Below are 22980 nucleotides of genomic sequence, written 5' to 3' on the forward strand. Positions count from 1 at the left end.
GGGCGTGGCCGAGGTGGGCGTGGTCAGGGTGGGCGTGGCGCGCCGGGGCCGGGCACGTCCCGGTACACGTGGGGCCAGCCCCGTGCCCCCCCCCGTGTCCCCGTGTCCCCGTGTCGCGGTGTCCCCACGCCCCCCGACCCCCCCCCGTGCCTCCCCCGTGCCGTGTCCCGGTGTCCCCATGCCCCCCCCATGTCCCCATGCCCCCCCCATGCCCCCCGTGTCCCCCTGTCCCGTTATCCCCGTGCCCCCCCCGTGTCCCAGTGCCCCCCCCTTGCCCTGTCCCGGTGTCCCCCTGCCCCCCCCCCGTGCCCATGTCCCGATGTCGCGGTATCCCCGTGCCCCCCCCCACCTCGTGTCGCATCCCGGTGTCCCCATGCCCCCCCCATGTCCCCATGCCCCCCCCATGCCCCCATGCCCCCCCCGTGTCCCCATGCCCCCCCCATGCCCCCGTGCCCCCCCCATGCCCCCATGCCCCCCCCATGCCCCCCCCATGCCCCCATGCCCCCCCCGTGCCCCCGTGCCCCCCCCATGCCCCCATGCCCCCCCATGCCCCCATGCCCCCCCCCGTGGCCGTGTCGCGGTGTCCCCGCGGCCGGGCTCTATTTTTAGCTCCCCGCTCCCAGAATAGCGGCGGGGGCGGCGGGGCTGCTCCCACCTCCCCCCCCCCCATCTCTCCCCCCCCCCCCCCCGGTGCCCCCCCCCCGCCCCCCCCGCGCTATTTTTGGCTCTCGCGTGTTTCCAGGGGAACCCTGGTGGCGCAGTGACGTCAATGCGGGGCCAGCGCCACCGCCGGGGCTCCTCCGGCTCCGAGCCGCTCTCCGGGCCCCCCCCCGACCCCCCCCACCCCCCCCACCCGTCACCCCCCCCCCCTTAATGTCCGCCCCCCCCCAAGCTCCGGCAGCGGAACCGAGCGGGCAGCGCCGCAGGTAGGAGCGGGGCGCGGGGGGGGGGGGGGGGGGGGCTGCGGGATCCCCGGGTGTCCCCCCCCCCTCCCCCCCCCACTCCTGCTCCCCCCCACTTTTGTGCCCCCCCCCCCCTGCCCGGACCCCCCCCCCCCATTCCCATTCTCACCCTAGGACCCCGCACCGCGACCCCCAGCGCCCCCCCCTCCAAACCGCACCCTGGGGTCCCCAAGCATCCCCCCCCCCCAAGCATTTCACCCCACGACCCCCAAGCCGACCCCCCCCCCCAAGCCCACACCCCGCCACCCCCATGCACGCCCCCCCCCCCCCGCCATGCACCACCACCCAGGATCCCCATGCAGCAAACCCTGCCCCCCCAAACACCCCCCCCACCATGCATGCCCCCCCCCGGGACCCCCAACCCCCAAAACCACCGCGGGACCCCCCAGCACCAGCGCCCCCCCCCCCTGCACCCCAAGACCCCCCCAGCACCGCACCCCGGGACCCCCAAACCCCGGGACCCCCAAGCCCCAACCCCCACAGGCCCCGACCCCAACCCCCCCAGCACCCCGAGGACCCCCCCCCACTGCACCCTGTGGTCCCATGCGCCCCCCCTGCACCCCCCTCCCACCCTCCGGTGCCCTGCGCGTGCAGGGGGGGGGCACCCATGTCCCCCTCCCCACTGTGCTCCATGTGTCACCCGCCATGCCCCCCCCGCAGCACCCTGGACCCCCCCACAGACCCCCTGTGCCATGCGTGCCCCCCCCATGCCATGTGCCCCCCCCCCAAGCCCCCCACCCCCTGCTAATTCCCCACCCCAGCCCCCTCCACCCTCTCCGTGCACCCATGGGTGGGGAGGCGACCGACGGGCCGAGCCGTGGGGTCCCCAATTTTTTTTTATTTTTTATTTTTTTATTTTATTTTTTTTGGGGGGGGGGGGGGCAGGGGGGGGAATTGGGGGGGCGTCAGCCCTGTCCCCGCGCCGGTGCCGTGCCGGAGGAGCCTCCGGCACCGTCCTTGGCGATCTAGAAAGGTCTCTGCCGCGCGCACCGCGGGCGCAGCCACGGCCACGCACGGGGGTGGGAGCCCCGCGGGGGGACAAGGGGGTGCCTGGGGGGTGTCCCCCCCCACCATGGATCTGGGGACAGGAGTGGGATGCGCCCCGCAGGGCTGGGGATCCCCCCGTGGCCGCAAGCGCACGGCGAGGGCACCCTCGTGTCCCCAAAAGCGGACCCCGGAGGTGGCCGCAGTGACACCCATGGGTGCAGGTGAGCGCACGGGGCCACGGCGCATTTGGGGACAGGGACGGGGACAGGGACAAGGAATGGGCACGGGGAGGGGCAGGGCTGGCAGCAGCACGGGGAGGAGGGAGGGCGGTGAAGCAGGGCCCGGCAGCGCCTCGGTGCCACCGGCATCGGTGCCACCAGCCGGGGATGCGCCACTCGGTCCCCTGGCCCTTGGGTGACAGCTCCAGGGGTGCTGGTGTCACCTCCCCGCGTGTGGCATGGGGCAGAGGGGGCTCGGAGCACGGTGTCCCCCCCCCAGGCTGCCCGGGCCGGGCACGGAGCTGGGGCTGGGCACCGAAATGGAGGTGCCGGCGGTGCCGGTGGTGATGGCGGTGACGGTGGTGACGCCGGTGGAGATGGCGACGGCGACCACGATGGGGACGGTGACACCAAGCTCCACTTTGGTGACAATGGGGACACCGGGACACCACGCACGGCTCCGGGAGCATTTCCCCGGCCGCCCCCCTGGGTTCCCACCCTCGCCGGCGGTGGCACCGGAGCAGCCTCACCACGACCACGGCCACGGCCACGGCCACGGCCACGGCGCACGGATGTCCCCGTTCAGCCCAAGGCCCTGCCGTGGAGAAGGGGACATTTTGGGAGCAGCGTTGGTGATGCCGGGGGGGTCCCAGCCGCCCCCCCCCGACCCCTGCTGATTTTGGGGCTGATGGAGGTGATCTGGGGGCAGCCCTGGGCCTGTGGCTCCCGTCTGTGCCATGTCCCCACCGGTCTGTGCCATGTTCCTACCACCCTGTGCCGTGTCACCACCACCCTGTGCCATGTCCCCACCGCTCTGTGCCATGTCCCTGCTGCTCTGTGCCATGTCACCACCACCCTGTGCCATGTCCCCACCACTCTGTGCCATGTCCCCACCGCTCTGTGCCATGTCCCTGCCGGTCTGTGCCATGTCACCACCACTCTGTACCATGTCACCACCGGTCTGTGCCATGTCACCACCACCCTGTGCCGTGTCCCCACCGGTCTGTGCCACATCCCTGCCAGTCTGTGCCATGTCCCTGCCACTCTGTGCCATGTCCCCACTGCTCTGTGCCATGTCCCTGCTGCTCTGTGCCGTGTCCCCACCGCTCTGTGCCGTGTCCCCACCACTCTGTGCCGTGTCCCCACCGCTCTGTGCCGTGTCACCACCGCTCTGTGCCATGTCCCCATCATGCCTGTGCCACATCCCCACCAGCCTGTGCCGTCTCCATCTGTGCGCACTGCGTCCCCGCCGTCCCAGGCCGTGTGGCACCTGGCGCGTGCCACGTCCCTGCTGGGTTGTGCCGTGTCCCCATCACTCTGTGCCATGTCCCCATCACTCTGTGCCGTGTCCCCACCGGTCTGTGCCGTGTCCCCATCGTGGCTCTGCCACATCCCCGTCACCCTGTGCCACATCCCCACCACTCCGTGCCGTGTCCCCACCACTCTGTGCCATGTCCCCATCATCCTGTGCCGTGTCCCTGCCCACCTGTGCCATGTCCCCTCCACCCTGTGCCACGTCCCCACCGCTCCATGCCACGTCCCCATGGGTCCCCTGCCCCCGACACCAGCAGCACCCCCAGGATTTCTCTCTGCTCCCCGATGCCCCCCGTGCCCAGGATGCTGCCAGACCCCCCCCCCTTTACCCTGCCTGCCCCCCCCCAGCCTGGCACGTTGCCCACCCAGGGTCCAGGTGTCCCCGTGCCACACGCGGCTGCGGCAGGACCCTGGGGTGCTGGGGCTGGGTGGCTCTGCAGGACGTCCCCAAGCCCCTGGGGGGGGGCGAATGGGGTTTGTGCCACCCGGACACCCTGACCCCCCCCCCCCAGGGGTGTCCCTGCGTCCCCCCCTGCCCGGCGGAGGCTGCCGGGCCCTTTCCCTCTCGGATCTTTTTGCGGTCTGGGCTTGCTGTTGACCCGCCAGCACTCAGGAAGCCCTTACCCCAAAAAGGATCTGCGAGGGAGCCACGCGGCGGGGGGGGTGCGGGGTGGCCACGGCCAGGTGAGTGTGGGCAAGGGGATTTTTTTTTTTTTTGGGGGGGGGGACAAGGAGGTGGGGGGCACGACGCGGTCCCTGGTGGCCATGCACACACGTAAATGTGGGTAGGTGGGTGTCTGGGGGCGCATGGGGAGGTGTGTGTGTGGGGTGTGCACAGTGCCATGGGGGCACACGGGGACACGGCCCCATAGGGGGATGCATGGCCCCATGGTGTGCACATGGGGACATGAACCCGTTAGGGGGACACAGCCCCCACAGCCCCATGGGGAACAAGGGGACACGGCCCCATTAGGGGGACACGGCCCCATTAGGGGGACACGGCCCCATAGGGGGACACGGTCCCCACAGCCCCATGGTGTGCACAGGGGACACATGGCCCCATGGGGGGACACAACCCCACAATGTGCACATGGGGACACGGCCCTATAGTGGGACACAGCCCCTACAGCCCCATGGGGGCACAAGGGGACACGGCCCCATTAGGGGGACACGGCCCCATAGGGGGACACAGCCCCACAATGTGCACATGGGGACACGGCCCCATAGGGGGACACGGCCCCATAGGGACACCCGGCCCCACAGGGACACCCAGCCCCATAGGGACACCCAGCCCCACAGGGACACCCAGCCCCACGGTGACCCCACACCGCGCCCGGCTCCACCCCTGGGGGTGTCCCCTTCCCACGCGTGTCCCCACGCACGACCCAGACACCGTGCGGGTGTCCCCGTGTCCCCGTGTCCCCGTCCCTCCCCTTCCTGGCAGCGCTGTGTCAATGTTTGCCCAGCCGGGAGCTCTCTTGGGCAATTCCCTCCCCCCCCCCCGCTGCATTCCCAACCACGGACACCCCAAATCCAGGGACCCCCCCCCCCCCCCCGGTCCCCCCCCCACCTCTCCATGGGACCCCGCGCGCCACCAGACGGGGAGGTGATGGGGACACGGCCCTGTCCCCAGCTGCCCCCTGGCTCACCCACACCATGGGATGTCTGGGGGGGGTCCTGGGAGGGGGGGGGAATCCCACAACAAAGCCCCGCTTCCCCCCCCCCATAGTGGGGTGGGGTGATGTGGGGCCGCAGCAGGGATGTCCCCGTTGTGTCCCTGCGTCACCCCAAACCCCATACTGGGGACATTTGGGGACAAGCCTCCAGCCTGTTCCCCCGCCACCATCAGACCCTGGGGGGGGGGCTGGGGGGGGGCTGGTTTTGCAGTGGGGCCGCCCCGTCCCCATGTCCCCATGTCCCCATGTCCCCAGGGGCCCTTTTGGGGTCGTGAATTTGGATGGAGCAAAAAAAAAAAGGTGAAGAACTGGGGGGGTGGGGGGGGGCAGAGGGAGCCTGGGGCTGTCTGTGGGAAGTGGAAATGGGGGGGGGGGGGCAGAGAGGTGTCCTGGGGGAGCCCCAGGGCTGGGGGGGTCCCTGCTAGGGTACGGGGTGGTGCAGCCCCAGTGCCCATCCCATAACTGTCCCTGTGCTGCCATTCCCATCCCAATCCCAATCCCAATCCCATCCCCATCCCCATCCCCATCCCAATCCCAATCCCAATCCCAATCCCAACCCCAACCCCAACCCCAACCCCAATCCCAATCCCAATCCCAATCCCAATTTAAATTCCATCCCCATCCCCATCCCCATCCCCCATCCCCATCCCAATCCCAATCCCAATCCAAATCCCAACCCCAATCCCAATCCCCATCCCAACCCCAACCCCAACTCCAATCCCAATCTCAATCCCCATCCCCACCCCATCCCCATCCCATCCTAATCCCAAATCCAATCCCCATCCCAACCCCAGTCCCAATCCCAATCCCAATCCCAACCCCAATCCCAACCCCAACCCCAACCTCAATCCCAATCCCAACCCCAATCCCAATCCCAATCCCAATCCCAATCCCAATCCCAATCCCAATCCCAATCCCAATCCCAATCCCTTCCCATCCCAACTCCACCCAGGAGCCCTGCCCATACTTGGTGTCCCCATGTCCCCATGTCCCCGTGCCCCCCCATGCCCCCACGCAGGTGACACCGTGGGCACCCCCTGACCCCACACACCCTGGGCTCCATGGAGCAGCACCGGGGGGGGGGGGGGTGTGGGTGTGCCCTCACCACCCCCCCCAGGACCCCCGGGGGGGGAAACACGCGTGGGTGGGCGTGCGGGGGGGTGTCCCTGCGTGTCCCTGTCCTTGGTTAGGGAGGGGGGGTCCCCACTGTGCCCCCCTCTTCTCACAGGACGAAAGGTTTGGGAACGGGGCCCCCCCCGCGGGGACACTCGTAGCGGGGTGGGGGGGGGTGTCCCGCGTGGGCGTGGCCGTGGGGGGGGGGGCGTGGCCGTGGGGGGGGGCGCGCCCCTGGCCGTGCGCACGTAGGCGCGGGGCGCGTGTCCGTGCGTCTGTCCATGTGTCCGTCTGGGGGGGGGCCCTGGGACCCCCCCCCCAAGTCGTGTCTGTCCCCGGGACCCCCCCCATGTATAGCCCCGGGACCTCCCCCATGTATAGCCCCGGGACCCCTCCCCATGTATGGCCCCGGGACCCCCCCCCATGTATGGCCCCGGGACCCCCCCATGTATGGCCCCGGGACCCCTCCCCATGTATGGCCCCGGGACCCCCCCCCCCATGTATGTCCCCGGGACCCCCCCCATATATGGCCCCGGGACCCCCCCCCATATATGGCCCCGGGACCCCCCCCCCCATGTATGTCCCCGGGACCCCCCCCATATATGGCCCCGGGACCCCCCCCCATATATGGCCCCGGGACCCCCCCCCATGTATGGCCCCGGGACACCCCCCATATATGGCCCCGGGACCCCCCCCCGCATATATGGCCCCGGGACCCCCCCCCATATATGGCCCCGGGACCCCCCCCATGTATGGCCCCGGGACCCCCCCCCGCATATATGGCCCCGGGACGCCCCCCATATATGGCCCCGGGACCCCCCCCCATGTATGGCCCCGGGACCCCCCCCATGTATGGCCCCGGGACCCCCCCCCCATGTATGGCCCCGGGACCCTCCCCCCATGTATGGCCCCGGGACCCCCCCCATATATGGTCCCGGGACCCCCCCCCCATATATGGCCCCGGGACCCCCCCATATATGGTCCCGGGACCCCCCCCCATGTATGGCCCCGGGACCCCCCCACCCCCACGTATGGCCCCGGGTCCCCCCCCTCACGTGTGTCCCCAGGCCCCCCCCTCACTGTGACCCCCCCCGTGTTCCCTTGGACCCCCCCCCACCCCCTGTGCTCGGTGCATCCCCCCCCCCCAACCCCTATACCCCTGACCCCCCCCCCCCCCTTTGCCCCCCCCCCCAAGCCCTATACCCCTGACCCCCCCCCGTTTTCTCTGTGGGGGGGTCCCTCTGGATGGACAGCCGGACACAGGCGGGGGGGGGGCCGGGGGGGGGAGCCACGGGCGGGGGCGGGCGGGCCGCTATATAACAGGGCCGGGGCCATGGGACCGGACCGGACCCGACGGGGCGGCCCAGGTAAGCGGGACCCCCCCCCGGGACCCCCCCCCGGGACCCCCCCCCCCAACTAGGGGTATCCCCCCCCCCAATTTGGGACACCCCCCCTTTGGGATAACCCCTCCTTGGGATGCTCCCTCTGTGGGACACCGCCCCCCCTTTGGGACACACCCTCTTAGGGACCCCCCCCCATTTGGAACACCCCCCCATTTGGGACCCCCCCCCCCATTTGGGACACCCCTTCCCTGGGACACCCCCTCTATAGGTGTCCCCCCACCCCCCTGCTCCAGATTTGGGGTCCCCCCCCTCGGTGACCTCAGGGACCCCCTCCCCACGTCCCCATCACCCTGCTCTCCCCCCCCCAGGCTCAGCGAGGTGCCAGCATCCAGTGAGTACATTTATTTTTTTTTTTGGGGGGGGGGGGGACACAAATGTCACCTCGTTGTCACCTCGTGTCCCCCCCCCCACCCCCCCCCCACCCCCGGGTGACCCTTGTGCCGTGGGTGGCCCCTTGCGAAAGGGCAGCTCCGGGAAGCCCGCACGTGCCCACGGGTGTCACCGTGCCCCCCCCCCACTCTCTCCCCCCAGGACCTGGCAAGTGACAACGGTGACCCCGGGGGGGGGCGAGGGGGGGGGGGGCACCCCTGGCATCGTGTCCCACTTGGCTCCGCGCCCCCCATCCACGTCACTTTCGGGGCGCGGGGGCGCAAAGTTTGGGGACCCCCCCCCGGTGACGCCGCTCCCCGTGCGCCCTGCGGGGTGCTCGGGGTGTTTTGGAGGGGTGGGGGGCACCGGGCGTCGACCCCCCCCCCCCGCGCCCCCCCCCCCCCCCCCCCCAGCCCCAGCAGCATGTGGTATCACAGCGCGTGGTTCTGGGGGCTCCTGTGGCTGTGCGCCCCCCCCCCCGGCTGGCGGCCGCCCCGTGCGCCCCGAAAAGATTTGGGGGGACACCCGCAGCCTCGCCCGCACCCTCAGCGCCCGCATCCAGCTCCTGCAGGCAAGGCAGCGACACGGGGGGGGGCACGGCACGGGGGGGGGGGCCACGGGGGGGTGGGATTGGGGGGGGGAGGTGGGCTGCGAGGGTCCCCCGGGGGGGAGGTTGGCGGTAATGAGGGGTGGGATGGGGATAGGGGGGTGGGTGTGGGGTCCTGTGCCACATCGTGGGGTTTTTGGGGGGGGGGTGGGGGGGCAGGGGGGGGGCACGGTGTCCCTGAGGGTCCCCAGGGTGGGGTGAGCATCGTGGGGGGGGGTCCTGTGCCCTGTGGTGGTTTTTTGGGGGGGGGTTATGGGGGGTGGGGGTGGGTGGCCCTGTGTCCTGGGGGGTCCCCGGGGTGGCGCAGGGTCCCCCTCCCCAAAAAGGGATGTCCGTGGCACCTCGGGGTTTGGGGGGGGGGTGTCCCCGTGTCCCGTGGGGGGGTTCCCGGGGGGGGTCACCCGTGGCGGTGACACCCGTGTCACCTCGGGGGGCTGGGGGAGGGGGGGGGGTCCCCACATATCCCCACATCCCCAAGGGGTCCCCGCAGCCCAAACGGACCCCAAAGACGCCCCATAGGGATGGATACGGGGGGGGGGGGTGCCCCCACCGCCTCCCCCCCACACACACCGGTGACCCCCCCCCCCCAATTTCCTCGCAGCTCTTCCCGCTGGGCCCTCGGGTGCTGGGGCTGGAGGCGATGCCGGGGGCGCGCCCCCCCGAGGGGCTGGGGGCGATGGAGCAGCGGCTGCAGCTTTTCCAGCGCGTCCTGCGCGCCCTCCCCGGCGCCGCCGCGCCCCCCCCTCAAATTTTAAGCGACCTGGAGAACCTCCGCAGCCTCCTCACCGCCTTGGCAGCTCAATTAGGTTGCGGACCCCCCCCCCCGGCAACCCAGGCGCCCCCCCCCGGGCTGGCCGAGCTGCTCGCCCAGGCTCCGCACACGGTCGCCGGTTTGGCCATGGGGCGGTTGCGCGCTTGCCTCGATGGCATCGCCGCGCGCCTCGACGCAGCCCCCCCTGCTAAAATTTTTTGGGGGAGGGGGGCGTCGGGGGGAGGGGGGGACGTTGGGGACATCGAGGGGTAGCCGGGGATAGCGGGGGATGGCCAGGGATAGCGGGGGTGCCGCGGGGAGCGGTGGTAAATGGGGACACTGGGGACACTGGGGATGCCATGGATACCAGTGGTACGTGGGGATGATGGGGACAGTGGGGATATTGGGGACACTGGGGGACAACAGGGGACACCAGCAACAACCAGGGGACACCAGGAACACCAGGGATGCCCCGGGGACACCAGGGGACACCGGGGATGCCGGGAACACCAGGGGACACCAGGGATGCCCCAGGGACACCGGGGACGCCTTGGGGACACCAGGGATGCCCTGGGGACACCAGGGGACACCAAGGACATCAGGGACACCAGGGGACACCAGGGATGCCCTGGGGACACCAGGGGACACCAGAAATGCCTCAGGGACACCAGCAACAACCAGGGGACGTCAGGGACACCAAGGACATCAGGGACACCAGCAATAACCAGGGGACACCAGGGACACCTTGGGGACACCAGGGATGCTCCAGGGACACCTCAGGGACACCAGGGACATCGGGGACACCAGGGACACCAGGAAGGCCGGGGACACCGGGGACACCAGGGATGCCCCAGGGACACCTCAGGGACACCAGGGATGCCTTGGGGACACCACCCAGAACCAGGGACACCGGTGACGTCGGGGGCACCACCAGCACCGCCACCAAAGAAACTCCAGCCTCGTGCCTTCCTCTATTATTATTATTATTAATTAATAATATTATTATTAATTATTATTATTGTTAATATTATTATTATTAATTATTATTATTGTTAATATTATTATTTTTAACATTCTTCTTATTATAAATATTAAAATTCTTCTTATTGTCATTTCTGCTCTCGGTGCCATTTCTCTGCCACCCTCTCGCCCCCTCCCCAGGGGCTCCCTCGGGGGGGGGGTCCCGGGGTTCAGAGGGGCCCCCACCGGAGCAGCCGTGTCCCCACGGGACCTGGTGGCTGCTGCGGTGACAGAGGGGACAGGGATGGGGACAAACAGGGATGGGACTGGGATGGGACTGGGATGAAATGGGGGGGACAGGGATGGGGACACGGAGGGACAGAGCCCAGAGCCCCCCCCATGTGCAGCCCTGCACACTCACGTGCACACGCGTGCCCCCCCGTGTCCCCACGTGTCCCCCCTTGTCCTGTGTCCCCCCATGTCCCCCCACACCCCCCACTCGTCCCCCCATGTCCCCATGTGTCCCCCCATGTCCCCATGTGTCCCCATGTCCCCCCAAGCCCCCCCCTTGTCCCCCCATGTCCCCCATACCCCCCCATCCCCAATTGTCCCCCCCTTGTCCCCACGTCCCCCATATACCCCACATCCCCCCGTGTCCCCCCCATGTCCCCATGTGTCCCCCCCATGTCCCCATGTCCCCCCATGTCCCCCCCTTGTCCCCACATGTCCCCCATGTACCCCCATATCCCCAATTGTCCCCCCCCATGTGCCCCCCTTGTCCCATGTCCCCCCATGTCCCCCCCCCATGTCCCCCCACATCCCCCATACCCCCCCCACCCCCAATTATCCCCCCATGTCCCCTTGTCCCCACATGCCCCCCCGCATCCCCACGTCCCCCCCCCATGTCCCAATGTCCCCCCATGTCCCCCCATGTCCCCATGTGTCCCCCCCCGCCCCCCCCCGTGCCCGTTTCCCGTCACCTCCACCCGCGGGCGGAGAAGCTTCCCAGCTGCGGGTCCCCCCCCCGTGAAGAGGTCACCGCAGCCCCGTGGGGGGGGGGGGGCACCGCGCGCATGTCCTCACGGTGCCTCGGCTGCTGACTCACAGGGGCCCCCCCCGGACCCCCCCCCGGCGGTGGAGGCCGTGTGCGGGGGCAGCACGGCAGCCTAGATTTTGGGTTTTTTTTTTTGGGGGGGGGCACCCAGAGCACCCCTAATTTTGGGGAGCCCCCTCCCCATCCTCAGGGCTCAGCACTGAGGGGCCCCCCCCGTTTGTGCTTCCCCCCCCCAGGCACCCTCCTGCCCCTGTCTCAATGCCCTGGGACCCCCCCCAAAAAAATCTGGGACCCCCCCCGGCACAAAAAGGGAGGCCTCCCGCTGCAAAAAGCCCTTTATTAAAATAAATCCCTCTTTTTTTTACAACAGCCCCCCCCCAGCCCAAAATAACAGGGGTTTTTTTTGGGGGGGGGGCTGCCCCCCCCCCCACACACACACCCATGGGGACCCCAAAATGGGGACCCCAAAGTGTGCGTGTGGGGGGGTGCAGCCCCCGGGTCCCCCATGGGGGGCAGCCCGCTGTGGCTTGGGGGTTGGACCCCCCCCCTTTTTTTTTGGGGGGGGTCAGTTCTTGAACCATTTGCTCCTCTTGGCGGGGGGGGCCCGGCCGGGGGCCCCCAAAAATCTTCCTCTTGGATTGCTCCACCAGCAGGGCGAAGCGAGCCTCGGCCCCCCCGCCCCCCCGGCGCCGCTGGGGGGCTGTAAAAGGAAGGGGGTGAGCTGGGGGGGGCACGGGGACACCAAAAATAGGGGGGGGCACAGGGACAGCAAAAGGGGGGGGATGGGATACCGGGGGGGGGGGGGCACAGGGAGCAGCCTGGGTGCATCACCACACTGCTGAGAGCTGCAGGAGCCAAGGGGGGGCAATATAAGGACCCCCCCACTTTGTGCCCCATAAATTGGGGGTCCAAACCCCAAAACTTGGGGGTTCCAGCCCCCCAAATTGGGGGTCTGCACCCCAAAAATGGGGGGTCTTCAAAGGGGGGGGGCACAGGGAGCATCACTGCACTGCTGAGAGCTGCAGGAGCCAAAGGGGGGCAAGTAGGACCCCCCCATTCTTGTGCCCCACAAATTGGGGGTCCAAATCCCAAAACTTGGGGGTCTGAGCTCCCAAAATTGGGGGTCTGCACCCCACAAAGTGGGGGGGTCACCAAAAGGGGGGGGGCACAGGGAGCAGCCTGGGTGCATCACTGCACTGCTGAGAGCTGCAGGAACCAGGGGGGCAAGACAAGGACCCCCCCACTTTGTGCCCCACAAACTGGGGGGTCCAAACCCCAAAACTTGGGGGTCCGAGCCCCCAAAATTGGGGGTCTGCACCCCAAAATGGGGGGTCTTCAAAAGGGGGGGGGGCACAGGGAGCATCACTGCACTGCTGAGAGCTGCAGGAGCCAAGGGGGGGGGGCAAGACAAGGACCCCCCACACTTCGTGCCCCACAAATTAGGGGTCCAAACCCCAAAACTTGGGGGTCTGAGCTCCCAAAATTGGGGGTCTGCACCCCACAAAGTGGGGGGGTCACCAAAAGGGGGGGGGGCACAGGCAGCATCACTGCACCGCTGAGAGCTGCAGGAGCCAAGGGGCTTATAGGGACCCCCCCACTTTGTGCCCCACAAATTGGGGGCCGAAACCCCAAAACCTGGGGGTCCAAGCCCCCAAAATTGGGGGTCCGAGCCCCCCCCCAACGCCCTTACCTTGGCGGGGGGGGCCGCCTTGCGCTTCTCCTTCCTCCCCGCAGCTTTGGCCTTGGGCTCGGCCGGGGCCCGGCTTCACCTTGCCCTTATCGCGCTTCCTGGGGGTGGGGGGAGCAGGGTGAGCACCCCCAGACCCCCGGGGGAGGCCGAGGGGCTGGGGGGGGGTGGGATTTTTTTTTTTGGGGGGGGGTCCTTACCTGATTTTGGGCCCGCGGTGCGAGGGCAGGGGGCAGCACCTTCCTGCGCCGGGTGCCGTCGGGCAGCTCCACGCGCTCCACCCGAGCCTCTGTGCGGAAACCCGACCACGGTGTGGGGGGGGGCAAGGGGTTACGGGGGGGGTCCGAGCCGGGGGGGCCGGGGTGGGGGGGGCCGCTGCTTCTTGCCCCCGTGCTTCTGGGGGGGTCCCGGGGCCGCAGGCGCGCTCCCTTCTGCTCCTTCTCCTTCTCCTCCTTTTTCTCCTCCTTCTCCTTCAGCTTCAGTTTGAGCTGCCCAAGATGGGGGGAGAAAAAAAAGGGTGAGACCCCCCCCCCGGGGGGGGGGCAGTGACAACATTTTGGGGGGGGCACAGGGGGCTGAGCCCCTACCAGGCTGCGCTGGGGCGCGCTGCTCCTTCAGCTTCAGCTTGCGGCGATCCTCCAGGGGAGACTCACGATGGGTCTCTGGGGGAAACAGGGGGGGGTTTGGGGTTTTTTTTTTGGGGGGGGGGGCTCTTGGATCCCCCAGGGGTACCCCGGAACTGTCCCGTGGGGTGGGGGGGGGTGATGGGGGCAGCCTGGGGGTGCTGTGGGGTGAGAAAAGGGGGTGTGTTGGGGAGGGGGGGGAAGGGGATGCAGGATAAAGGGTGGGAATGGGGGAGTTTATGGGGTGTGGGGGGGTAAATAGGGGTCCTGGAGGATGGGGGGGCAGATGGGGGATGTCCCATGGGGTGGGGGGACAAATGGGGGTCCTGCAGGATGGGGGGGACAGATGGGGGACATCCCATGGAGTTGGGGACACTTGGGGGTCCTGCAGGGTAATGGGGGGCACAGATGGGGGACGTCCCATGGGGTGGGGGGCATCTGGGGGTCCTGCAGGATGGGGGGTACAGATGGGGGACATCCCTTGGGCTGGGGGGCAACTTTAGGATCTGTAGGACAAGGGGGGGACATCCCATGGGGTTGGGGACCCCTGGGGGTCCTGCAGGACAAGGGGGGGGGGGGGGGGACACAGAGAGGGGACAACACCGGTGCCACCCGAGGTGGCCGCAGCCCTTGGGCACCCCCTAAGGCCACCACCCAAAGGCTGGCAGGGGGTCAGGATGACCCCAGGAGACCCGGTGGCACCCCGGAACCCTCCCGGGGGGGTGGCGGTGGCCGTGTCCCCGTGTCCCCATGTCCCCGTGTCCCCATTGTCACCTTCTGTGACCCGAAAAGCCGGGGGTTGTTGTTGGTGCCCCTCAGCGCCGCCAGCGCCTGCTCGTGCCTCGGCGAACTCCACGAAGGCGTAGCCCAGGGACTGCCCCTGGCCCCCCCGGTCCCTCATCACCCGGCACTGCGAGGAGGGGGGGGGGGGCACGCAGAACATCAGGGACCCCCCCCCGGTACGGTGAGACCCCCGGGGGGGGGGGGACAGGGGGGGGTCACAAACCGACCTCCTTGATGCGCACGCCCCGGCCGCCGGCCACGCGCAGCAGCAGGCGCCGCAGCCGGGCGCTGTCGACGGCTTTGGGGAGGTTGTGGAGGCACAAACGGGTGGGGGACACGAACAGATTTGGGGTCCCGCAGCTTCTGGGTGCTTCAGTTCCTCAAACTGCAGAAGGGGGGAGCCCAAAATTAAGGGGGGGTCCCCCGAAAATAAAGCGGGGCCCCCCCAAAAATGTCACCTCACCCGCGCGCGCTTCGCCATGTCAGCCTCGCTCACGCCCTCGGCCGCCTTGGTGCCGGCACGGATCACTGAGAGGGGGGGTAAAAATTGAGGGGGGGGCTTAAAGGGGGTGCGGACTCCCCGGGGAGGTTTTTTTGGGGGGGGGGGGCTTTGGGGGTGTTACTCACGTCCCTCGCGGGCCAGGTAAAGATTTCGGGTGCCCGAGGGTTTCGCGCTGGCGCGGGGTGCGCGCAGGCGCCGCGCCTCCTCGCGGCTCACCGCCAGGTCCACCCGCAGCTGCCGCCCGTCCAGACGCAGCCCCCCCGCCTGGAGGGCATGGGTTGAGAGGGGGGCTCTAGGAAAGCCCCCCCCCCCTTTTTAATTTGCCCCCCCTGCCCCCCCCCCGGGTTTCCCCGTGCACCCACCTCGCCGTCCCCCTGCGCTGCCCGCAGGCATTTTTGCGCCTCCTCCTGCGGCGCCGAACTGGGCGAGGCGCAGCCTGGGGACGAGGTGGGGGGAAATGGGACAAAGGGACAAGGGGACACCCCCCCCAGCCCCAGAGGGACCAGGCGGTGTTGTGGGGTATTCTGCACCCCTCGCCCCCCCCCGTTGCCCCCCAATTTACCTTTGGAGTGCTCGGTGTCGGGGTGCAGCACCAGGCGCACGTAGCGCAGCTTCCCCGAATTGCTGCAGCAGCTCCCCCAGCGCCTCCTCCTCCGTCTCAAAGGACAAATTTCTGGGGGGGGGGGACACAAGAGAGGGGGGTTACCCCTCCAGCACCTCCCCCCCCTGTGTGTGTGTGCCCCCCCCCGTGGGGGTTTGGGGCCCCCCCCTCACCTGATGAACACCGTCCTGCCCTCGCTCACGTCCGAGGCGCTCGGGGCCCCGCCGCCGCTTCGGGGGGCTGCCGGCATCTGGGGGGGGGGGCACAGACCCCAAATGGGTGCGGGGGGGTGGGACAGGGCCCCCCCCAGCCCTGCAGCACCCCAAAAGGGCCCCCACCCCCTCACCTTCATCATCATCATCATCATCATCATCATCATCATCATCGCCGTCCTCGTCCTCGCTGGTGCCTCCTCCTCCTCCTCCTCCTCCTCCTCCTCTTCCTCCTCCTCCTCCTCTTCTTCCTCCTCCTCCTCCTCTTCCTCACCTTCCTCCTCCTCCTCCTCGCTCCCCGTGCCCGCTGCCCCCCCCCGCGCCCTAAATCCATACCTTCAGGACCTCTCGCGGGGGGGGCTCCCGCCCCCCCCAGGGGGGGGTCCCCATCCTCACCCCCACCCCGTCCCTCGCTCACCGTCCCGGGTCCCCCCCGGCCATGACCTTCATCCCCTTCTGCAGCCCCGCCGCCCTCCTCTTCCTCTTTCCCTGCTGGGGGGGGCACGGGGGGGGCACACGCTCAGTGCTGCCCCCCCCCATGTCCCCCAAAGCCCCCCCCCCCGTTGTGCACTCACCCTGCAGGGCCTGGTACTTGTCCTTGGCCACCGCCCAGTCCACGGCCACCGGCCGCCCTGGGGGGGGGGACATAAAAATGGGGGGGGGACACGTCAGCGAGCGTCCCTCCCCACATCGAGATCCGAAAATGTGCCGGGGGGGTCGGGGGGGGGGGGCTCGACCTTGCACCTCTTTCATGTTGAGGGCTCGCAGTGCCCTGTGGCTGCCTCCGGCACCGTCCGGAACTGCACGAAGGCGAAACCGCGCAGAGCCCCGCCTGGGGGGGGGACAGGGGGGGGACACGGGGGACATGGGGGGGGGATATGGGGTCAGGGGGATATGGGGGTCAGGGGGACATGGGGGGACATGGCAGGGGTGGGGACACGGGGACAGGATGGGGTGATGGGGGGGATGGGGACAGGGGGACATGGGGGGGATATGGGGTCGGGGGGGGCCATGGGGTCAGGGGGACACGGGGGGGGGGTCAGGGGGGATATGGGGGGGGGACACACAGGGGTGGGGACACGGGAAAAGGATGGGGGGATGGGGATGGGGACAGGGGGACAGGGCCGGGGGGATGGGGTGGGGGCTGTGGGGTTGGGTTTGGGTTGGTTTGGGGCCGTTTTTGGGGCCGTTTTTGGGGTCGGGGGGCTCCCACCTGGCTTTTTGGGGACGTGCACCTCCACCACGGAGCCGAACGGGGCGAAGAGAGCCCGGAGCTCGTCCTCACCGCACTGCGGGGGGGGGCACGGGGGTCGGGGGGGGGGGTCACAGGGGTCAGGGGGGGTCACGCAGCCCCCAGGGACCCCCCCTCTGGGTTTGGGGTTTTTTGTTTTTGGGGTTTTTACCTTGAAGCTGAGGTTGCGCAGGATGAGCCGGGCTTTTTTGGAGACCCCGCGGGGGGGGCAGGGGGGCTGCTCCGCCGGGGGGGAGCCTTGCTTTGGGGGGGGGGGGGTCAAGGGGGGTCAGGGTAAGGAGACCCCAAAAATTTGGGGGTGTGGGGGGCTGGAGGTTACCTGGTGTCGTGCTCGGGGGCTTTTTGGTGGGGGGGGGGCGCCGAGAGCTGGGGCTGGGGGGGGGGCAGTGCCTGGGAGGGGGGGAAATGGGGTGAGGACCCCCCCCAGCCCCCCAATTCCCCCCCCCAAATCCCCAACCCCTATTCCAGCCCCCCCACACCCTATTTACGCCCCCCCCAGCCCCCCCAAAGCCCCCAGACACCCCCCAAATCCCTCAGCCCCCCCCAGCCCCCCCCCAAAACCCTGCAGCCCCCCCACATTCATCAGACCCCCACCCAAAAACCCCAGCCCCCCCCCCATACCCCAGAACCCCCCCCAAATCCTCAGACACCCCCCAAGCCCCCCCCAGGCCCCTCAACCCCCCCCCAAACCCCAGTCCCAGCCCCCCCAATCCCTCCCCAGCCCCCCCAAACCCCCCCCAAATCCCTCAGACCACCCCCAAACCCCCCAAACACCGCTCAGCCCCCCCCAACCCCCCCCAAACCCCCCCAGACCCCCCCCAATCCCCCCAGGCCCCTGCAAGACCCCCCCAGCCTCCCCAAAACCCCCCGAAACCCCCAAACACCCCCGACCCCCCCCAAACCCCTCAGACCCCCCCCAAACCCCAGCCCTAGAACCCCCAAACCGCCCCAACCTCCCCAGACCCCCCCCAAATCCCCCCCAGCCCCCCTCAATCCCCCCAAACCCCTCAGCCCCCCCCCCCTCAATTCCCCCAGACCTCCCCCCAGCCCCTCTAAACCCCTCGGACCCCCCCAATCCCCAGCCCTAGACCCCCCCCAAATCCCTCAGACCCCCCCCCCAAACCCCCCCCAAATACCCCCCAGGCCCTCCCAAACCCCCCTCAACCCCCCAGACCCCCCCCCAAAACCCCAAACCCCCAACCCCAGATCCCCCCCAAGATCCCCCCAGCCCCCTCAATCCCCCCAGACCCCCCCAAATCCCTCAGACTCCCCCAAGCCCCCCCAGACCCCCCCAAACCCCTCTCAATCCCCCCAGACCCTCCCCCAAACCCCTCAGACCCCCCCCAAACCACCCCAAACCACCAGCCCCAGCCCCCCCAACACCCCCCCAAACCCCCCAGCCCCCCCAGCCCCCCCTCAATCCCCCCAGACCCCCCCGAAAACCCCAAACCCCCAGCCCCAGACCCCCACATAACCCCCCCAGCCCCCCCAACCCCCCCCAAATCCCTCAGACCCCCCCCCAAACCCCCCCAAATACCCCCCCAAAACCCCAGCCCCAGGCCCCCCCAATCCCCCCAGACCCCCCCACGACTCCCCAATCCCCCCCAGCCCCCCCAACCCCCCCTCAGACCCCTCCAATCCCCCCAGACCCCCTCAATCCCCCCCCAGCCCCCCCCAAACACCCCTCAATCCCCCCAGACCCCCCCCAAAACCCCAAACCCCCAACCCCAGACCCCCCCCAAGACCCCCAGCCCCCTCAATCCCCCCAGACCCCCCCAAATCCCTCAGACCCCCCCAATTCCCCCCAGCCCCCCCAAAACCCCCTCAGCCCCCCCAAAACCCCAAACCCCCAGCCCCTGCCCCCCCCAAGACCCCCCCAGACTCCCCCAAATGGCCCCCAGTCCCCCCAATCCCTTTTCGAGACCCCGCGGGTACCCTCCCCAAAAACCCCCGGAACCCCCGAATCCCCGGAACCCTCCGAAACCCCCTCAATCCCCCCAGACCCCCCCCCAAATCCCTCAAGACCCCCCCCAAGCCCCCCCCAAGGCCCCTCAAACCCCCCCAAGGCCCCAGCCCAGTCCCCCCCCCAACCCCCTCAGACCCCTCCAAACCCCTCGGAACCCCCCTCAGACCCCCCCCCCAACCCCCTCTCAGACCCCCCCCAGCCCCCCCAAACCCCCCTCAAACCCCCCTCAGACCCCCCCCCAAACCCCTCAGACCCCCCCCCCACCGACCCCCCCTCGGGCCGCGCCGCCGCCCCGCCTGCTGCCATCTTGGCACGCGAGGGGCGGGGCTTAGGGAAGGGGGCGGGGCCTGGGGAGGGGCGGGGCTTTGGTGGAGGGGCGGGGCCACAGCGCCCCCTGGCGGCGCGGCGGGGAACGGCGGGGCGGGGCTGGGGGCGGGGCTGGGGGCGGGGCCAAGGGGGGTTACTGGAGGTCACGGGGTTACTGGAGGTCACGGGGTTACCGGAGGTCACGGGGGGTCCCCCCTCGATGCGGGGGGGGTTCGGGGGGTTCCCTCCCATGGGAGGGGGGCGGGGGGGTAATTGACCCGTTATGGGGGGGTCATGGGGGTCCCGTCCCATTGGGGGTGGGCACCGGGGGGGGGTCCCATCCTCTGGGGGGGGGGGGGCAGGACAGGGGGTCCCATCCCCTTTGGGGGGTCCCGTATATTTTGGGGGGGGTCTCATATATTTTGGGGGGGGTCCAATATATTTCTTGGGGGGGCACGGGGGTCCCATCCCATGGGAGGGGGCATCGGGGGGGTCCCATCCCCTTGGAGGGGTCCCATATATTTTGGGGGGGGCACGGGGGGCCCCATCCCATAGGAGGGGGCACGGGGGGGGTCCCATCATCTGGGGGGGGCGGCACAGGGGGTCCCATGCCATTGGGGGGGGGGCGGGGGGTCCCAAACTCATGGGGTGGGGGGTCAGGGGCCGTTATGGGGGGTCATGGGTCCCATCCCATGGGGGGTGCTCCTTCCCACATCCCATCCCCCAGCCGCGGGGGGGGTCCCGACCCCCCAATGTCCCCCCCCACGGTGCCCCCCCCCACGGTGACACGGCCACACTTCACACCGGGTCTTTATTGGTACAAGGGGGGGGGGCTGTGAATTGGGGGGGGGGCTTGGGGTACTGAGGGGGGGGCACTGCTGAGGGGGGGGGCACTTTTGGGCCCCCCCTTTGTCACTGGGGGGTTCAGGGAGCGGGGGGAGGGTGGGGGTTCTGGGGGGGGGGTGAAGATGTCCTGGGGGGGGGGGTCACAGCGTTGCCCCCCCCCTCGTCCGTCTACCCGTAGCACCGAGGGGGGGGGGGTCCCGTGGTTGGGGGGGGGGTCCCGGGGGAGTTTGTGCCCCCCCCTTACAACTCAACGGTGTCAGAGCCCGGGCTGGGACACTCGGGGCAGGGGGGGCCCTGGGGGGGGCCCGCCCCCCCCCCCCAACTACGACTGGGCCGCAGCGAGAACCTGGGGGGCTGGGGGCTGCCCCCCCCCCTCCCCAGAGCCCCCCCCCCGGCAAGAACCAGCTCGACGCAGCAGGGCCGGGGGGGCAGAGAGGGGGGGGGGGGCGAGGACCAGGAGCTGGGGGGGGTGGTGGTGGTTGAGGTGGGGGGGGGACAGGAGCGGGGGGGGGCTCATCCGAGGGGGGGGCAGCTTTGGGCCCCCCCCCCCCCCCCGCAGCGCCTCGTCGATGCTGCGCCGCAGGTCGATGGGCGAGGGGGCCAAAACCGACCGGGTCCCCCCCCCCCGGCGACCACCCCTCTTGTTTGGGGGGGGGGGGCTCCGCCCCCCCCAGCACTACCTCGGGGGGGGTGGGGGGGGGGTCCCGGGGTGCCCCCCCCCGGGAAAAAATAGCAGCCAACAGCGGCAGCCCCATGGCCAGCTCGGCCAGGCGCCCCCCCAGCTGCAGCCCCCACCACCCCCACGGCGGGGGGGCGGCCCCCCCCCCAGCGCAAACCCTGCAGCCCCCCCAGCAGCTGCAGCCCCGCGCTCAGCGCCGCCCCCAGCGCCCCCAGCGCCCCCCCCCACACCCCCAGCGCCGCCGCCAACCCCCCCAGCAAAAGCGGGGAGCAGCGCCCCCCCCGCATTTTTAATGCCCCCCCCCCCGGATAAATACACCCCCGCCGCCGCCGCCCCCCCCGCGTGTAGCAAAGCCAAAAATGCCAAAACCGGGGGGGCGGGGGCGGTGGAAACACCCCAGGGGGGAGCCGGGGGGGCGACCCCTTGCGGAGGGGGAGGGGAGTCCCGCGGGGGGGGGCCGCAAGCGGAGGGCGAGGGCCACCCCCCAGCCCAAACAGGGGGGGGGCAAAGGGGCGAGGAACCGAGCGGCGGGGGGGGCAAAAAACCCCGGCGGCTTCCAGCAGGGGGGGCAAAGCTCGGGCCCCCCCCGCCGCCACCAGCAGGGCCCCCCCCAACGGGCTGCGGTGCCGGGGGGGGGGGGGCGCAAAGCCCCCCAAGCCCCCCCCGCGGCCAGCAGGGCGAGACTCCCCCCGGTCCCATAGCGCAGCCCCGGCCCCGCCCGGCCCCGCGCCAAGCGGCCGCCGCCGCCCCCCAACCCCCCCGCGGGGGGGGCGGGGGGGCCCAACCTTGGGGGGGGGCGGCGGCTCGCAAAATGCCGGGGGGGTCCCGGGGGGGTCGCAGGATGAAGCGGTGGATGCGGGCTCCGGGCTCGGCGTGGGGGGCGGGCGGCGTGGGGGGCTGCGGGGGGTGGGTGGGGGGTCCCGGGGGGGGGCACGCGTGGGGGGGGGGGCACGCGTGGAGGGGGTGTGGGGGGGGTTTAAGGGGGTGGGGGGCGCGTGGGGGGTGGTGGGGAGGTCGTTGGGGGGGAGGGGGATAGGGTGGGGGGCACGCATGGGGGGGGCTTTGGGTGGGGGGTGCATGGGGGACGCGGGGGGCTCTTTGGGGTGGGGGGCACGCGTGGGGGTGGGGGGCTTTTTTGGGGGTGGGGGGGCACGCGTGTGATGTGGGGGGGCTTTGGGGGGGAGTGGGGGAGGGCTTTAAAGGGATGGGGGGGCACCGTGGGGGGCTTTTAGGGGGTGGGGGGCACGCGGTGGGGGTGGGGGGGCTTTTAGGGGGTGGGGGGGTATGCGTGGGGCATGGGGGCTTCACACGAGACCTCCCTCCCCCCCACCCCCGCGACCCCCCTGTGCCCCCCCCCCATCACCCCCGCTGCAGCCTACGACCACCGCGCCCCCCCCCCATAGGAAGCCTGAAGCTCCGCCCATTTCCCATCCCTACCTCTCCGCGCCCCTCTACTCCTGGGCTCCCCTCCGCGTGCCTCTCCTCACCTGGCTCCTTGCTGCTGCCCGGCTTCCCTGCGGGGGGGGGGTCTCGGTGCTGTTGCCCCCCGGTTCCTCGTGGGGGGCGCCGTGGGCAGGAAGAATCCTGGGGGGGGGGGGGGCAAGGGGGGGGCATCATTAGGCTGGGGGGGGGGTCGTGGGGGGGTCCTGGGGGGGAATTACCGAAGGGGAGGTCCCGGGGGGGGTCCCAGGGGGGATCCTGGGGGGGGGTCCCGGGGGGGTCCCGGGGGGGTCCTGGGGGGATCGGGGGGGGAATCACGGGGGGGGTGGGGTCCGGGGGCGTCCCAGGGGGGGAATTACGGGGGGGGGGTCCCGGGGGGTTCCTGGGGGGGGTCCTGAGGAATCCGGGGGTGAATCGGGGGGGGTGGGGGTCCGGGGGGGGGGTCCCAGGGGGGTAATTACGGGAGGGGGGTCCCGGGGGTTCCTGGGGTTCCTGGGGGGGGGTCCCGGGGGGGTCCTGGGGTTCCTGGGGGGGGGGTCCCGGGGGGGTCCTGAGGAGATCCGGGGGGAATCACGGGGGGGTGGGGTCCGGGGGTCCTAGGGGGGTAATTACGGGGGGGGGTCTCGGGGGGTGGTCCTGGGGTTCCCTGGGGGGGTCCCGGGGGGGGTC

The 22980-nt window shown here is 70.6% G+C and overlaps 2 protein-coding genes across 2 annotated transcripts; one reads left to right on the forward strand and one right to left on the reverse strand.

Moving 5' to 3' along the window:
- The first annotated feature begins 7614 nt into the window (after window positions 1–7614).
- Window positions 7615–17347, forward strand: LEP (leptin). Its single transcript, NM_001350080.1, is given in 7 exon segments — window positions 7615–7637; window positions 7982–8004; window positions 8456–8512; window positions 8514–8613; window positions 9251–9604; window positions 9607–9633; window positions 17338–17347. Coding segments are annotated over 4 exon segments (507 nt in total). The 5' UTR covers window positions 7615–7637; window positions 7982–8004; window positions 8456–8465; the 3' UTR covers window positions 9613–9633; window positions 17338–17347.
- RBM28 (RNA binding motif protein 28) lies at window positions 11814–19598 on the reverse strand. The gene is given in 25 exon segments (XM_072033036.1): window positions 11814–12036; window positions 12038–12114; window positions 12963–13174; window positions 13176–13202; window positions 13302–13333; window positions 13335–13553; window positions 14499–14564; window positions 14566–14634; window positions 14735–14872; window positions 14875–14892; window positions 14971–15035; window positions 15135–15273; window positions 15372–15445; window positions 15572–15620; window positions 15622–15682; window positions 15784–15860; window positions 15957–16140; window positions 16142–16146; window positions 16241–16311; window positions 16398–16454; window positions 16560–16596; window positions 16599–16654; window positions 17036–17111; window positions 17226–17315; window positions 19515–19598. Coding segments are annotated over 25 exon segments (2040 nt in total). The 3' UTR covers window positions 11814–11979.
- Between the last annotated feature and the right edge of the window lie 3382 nt (window positions 19599–22980).

Source organism: Anas platyrhynchos, chromosome 1 (genome assembly GCF_047663525.1).
Source record: "Anas platyrhynchos isolate ZD024472 breed Pekin duck chromosome 1, IASCAAS_PekinDuck_T2T, whole genome shotgun sequence".
Taxonomy (NCBI): domain Eukaryota; kingdom Metazoa; phylum Chordata; class Aves; order Anseriformes; family Anatidae; genus Anas; species Anas platyrhynchos.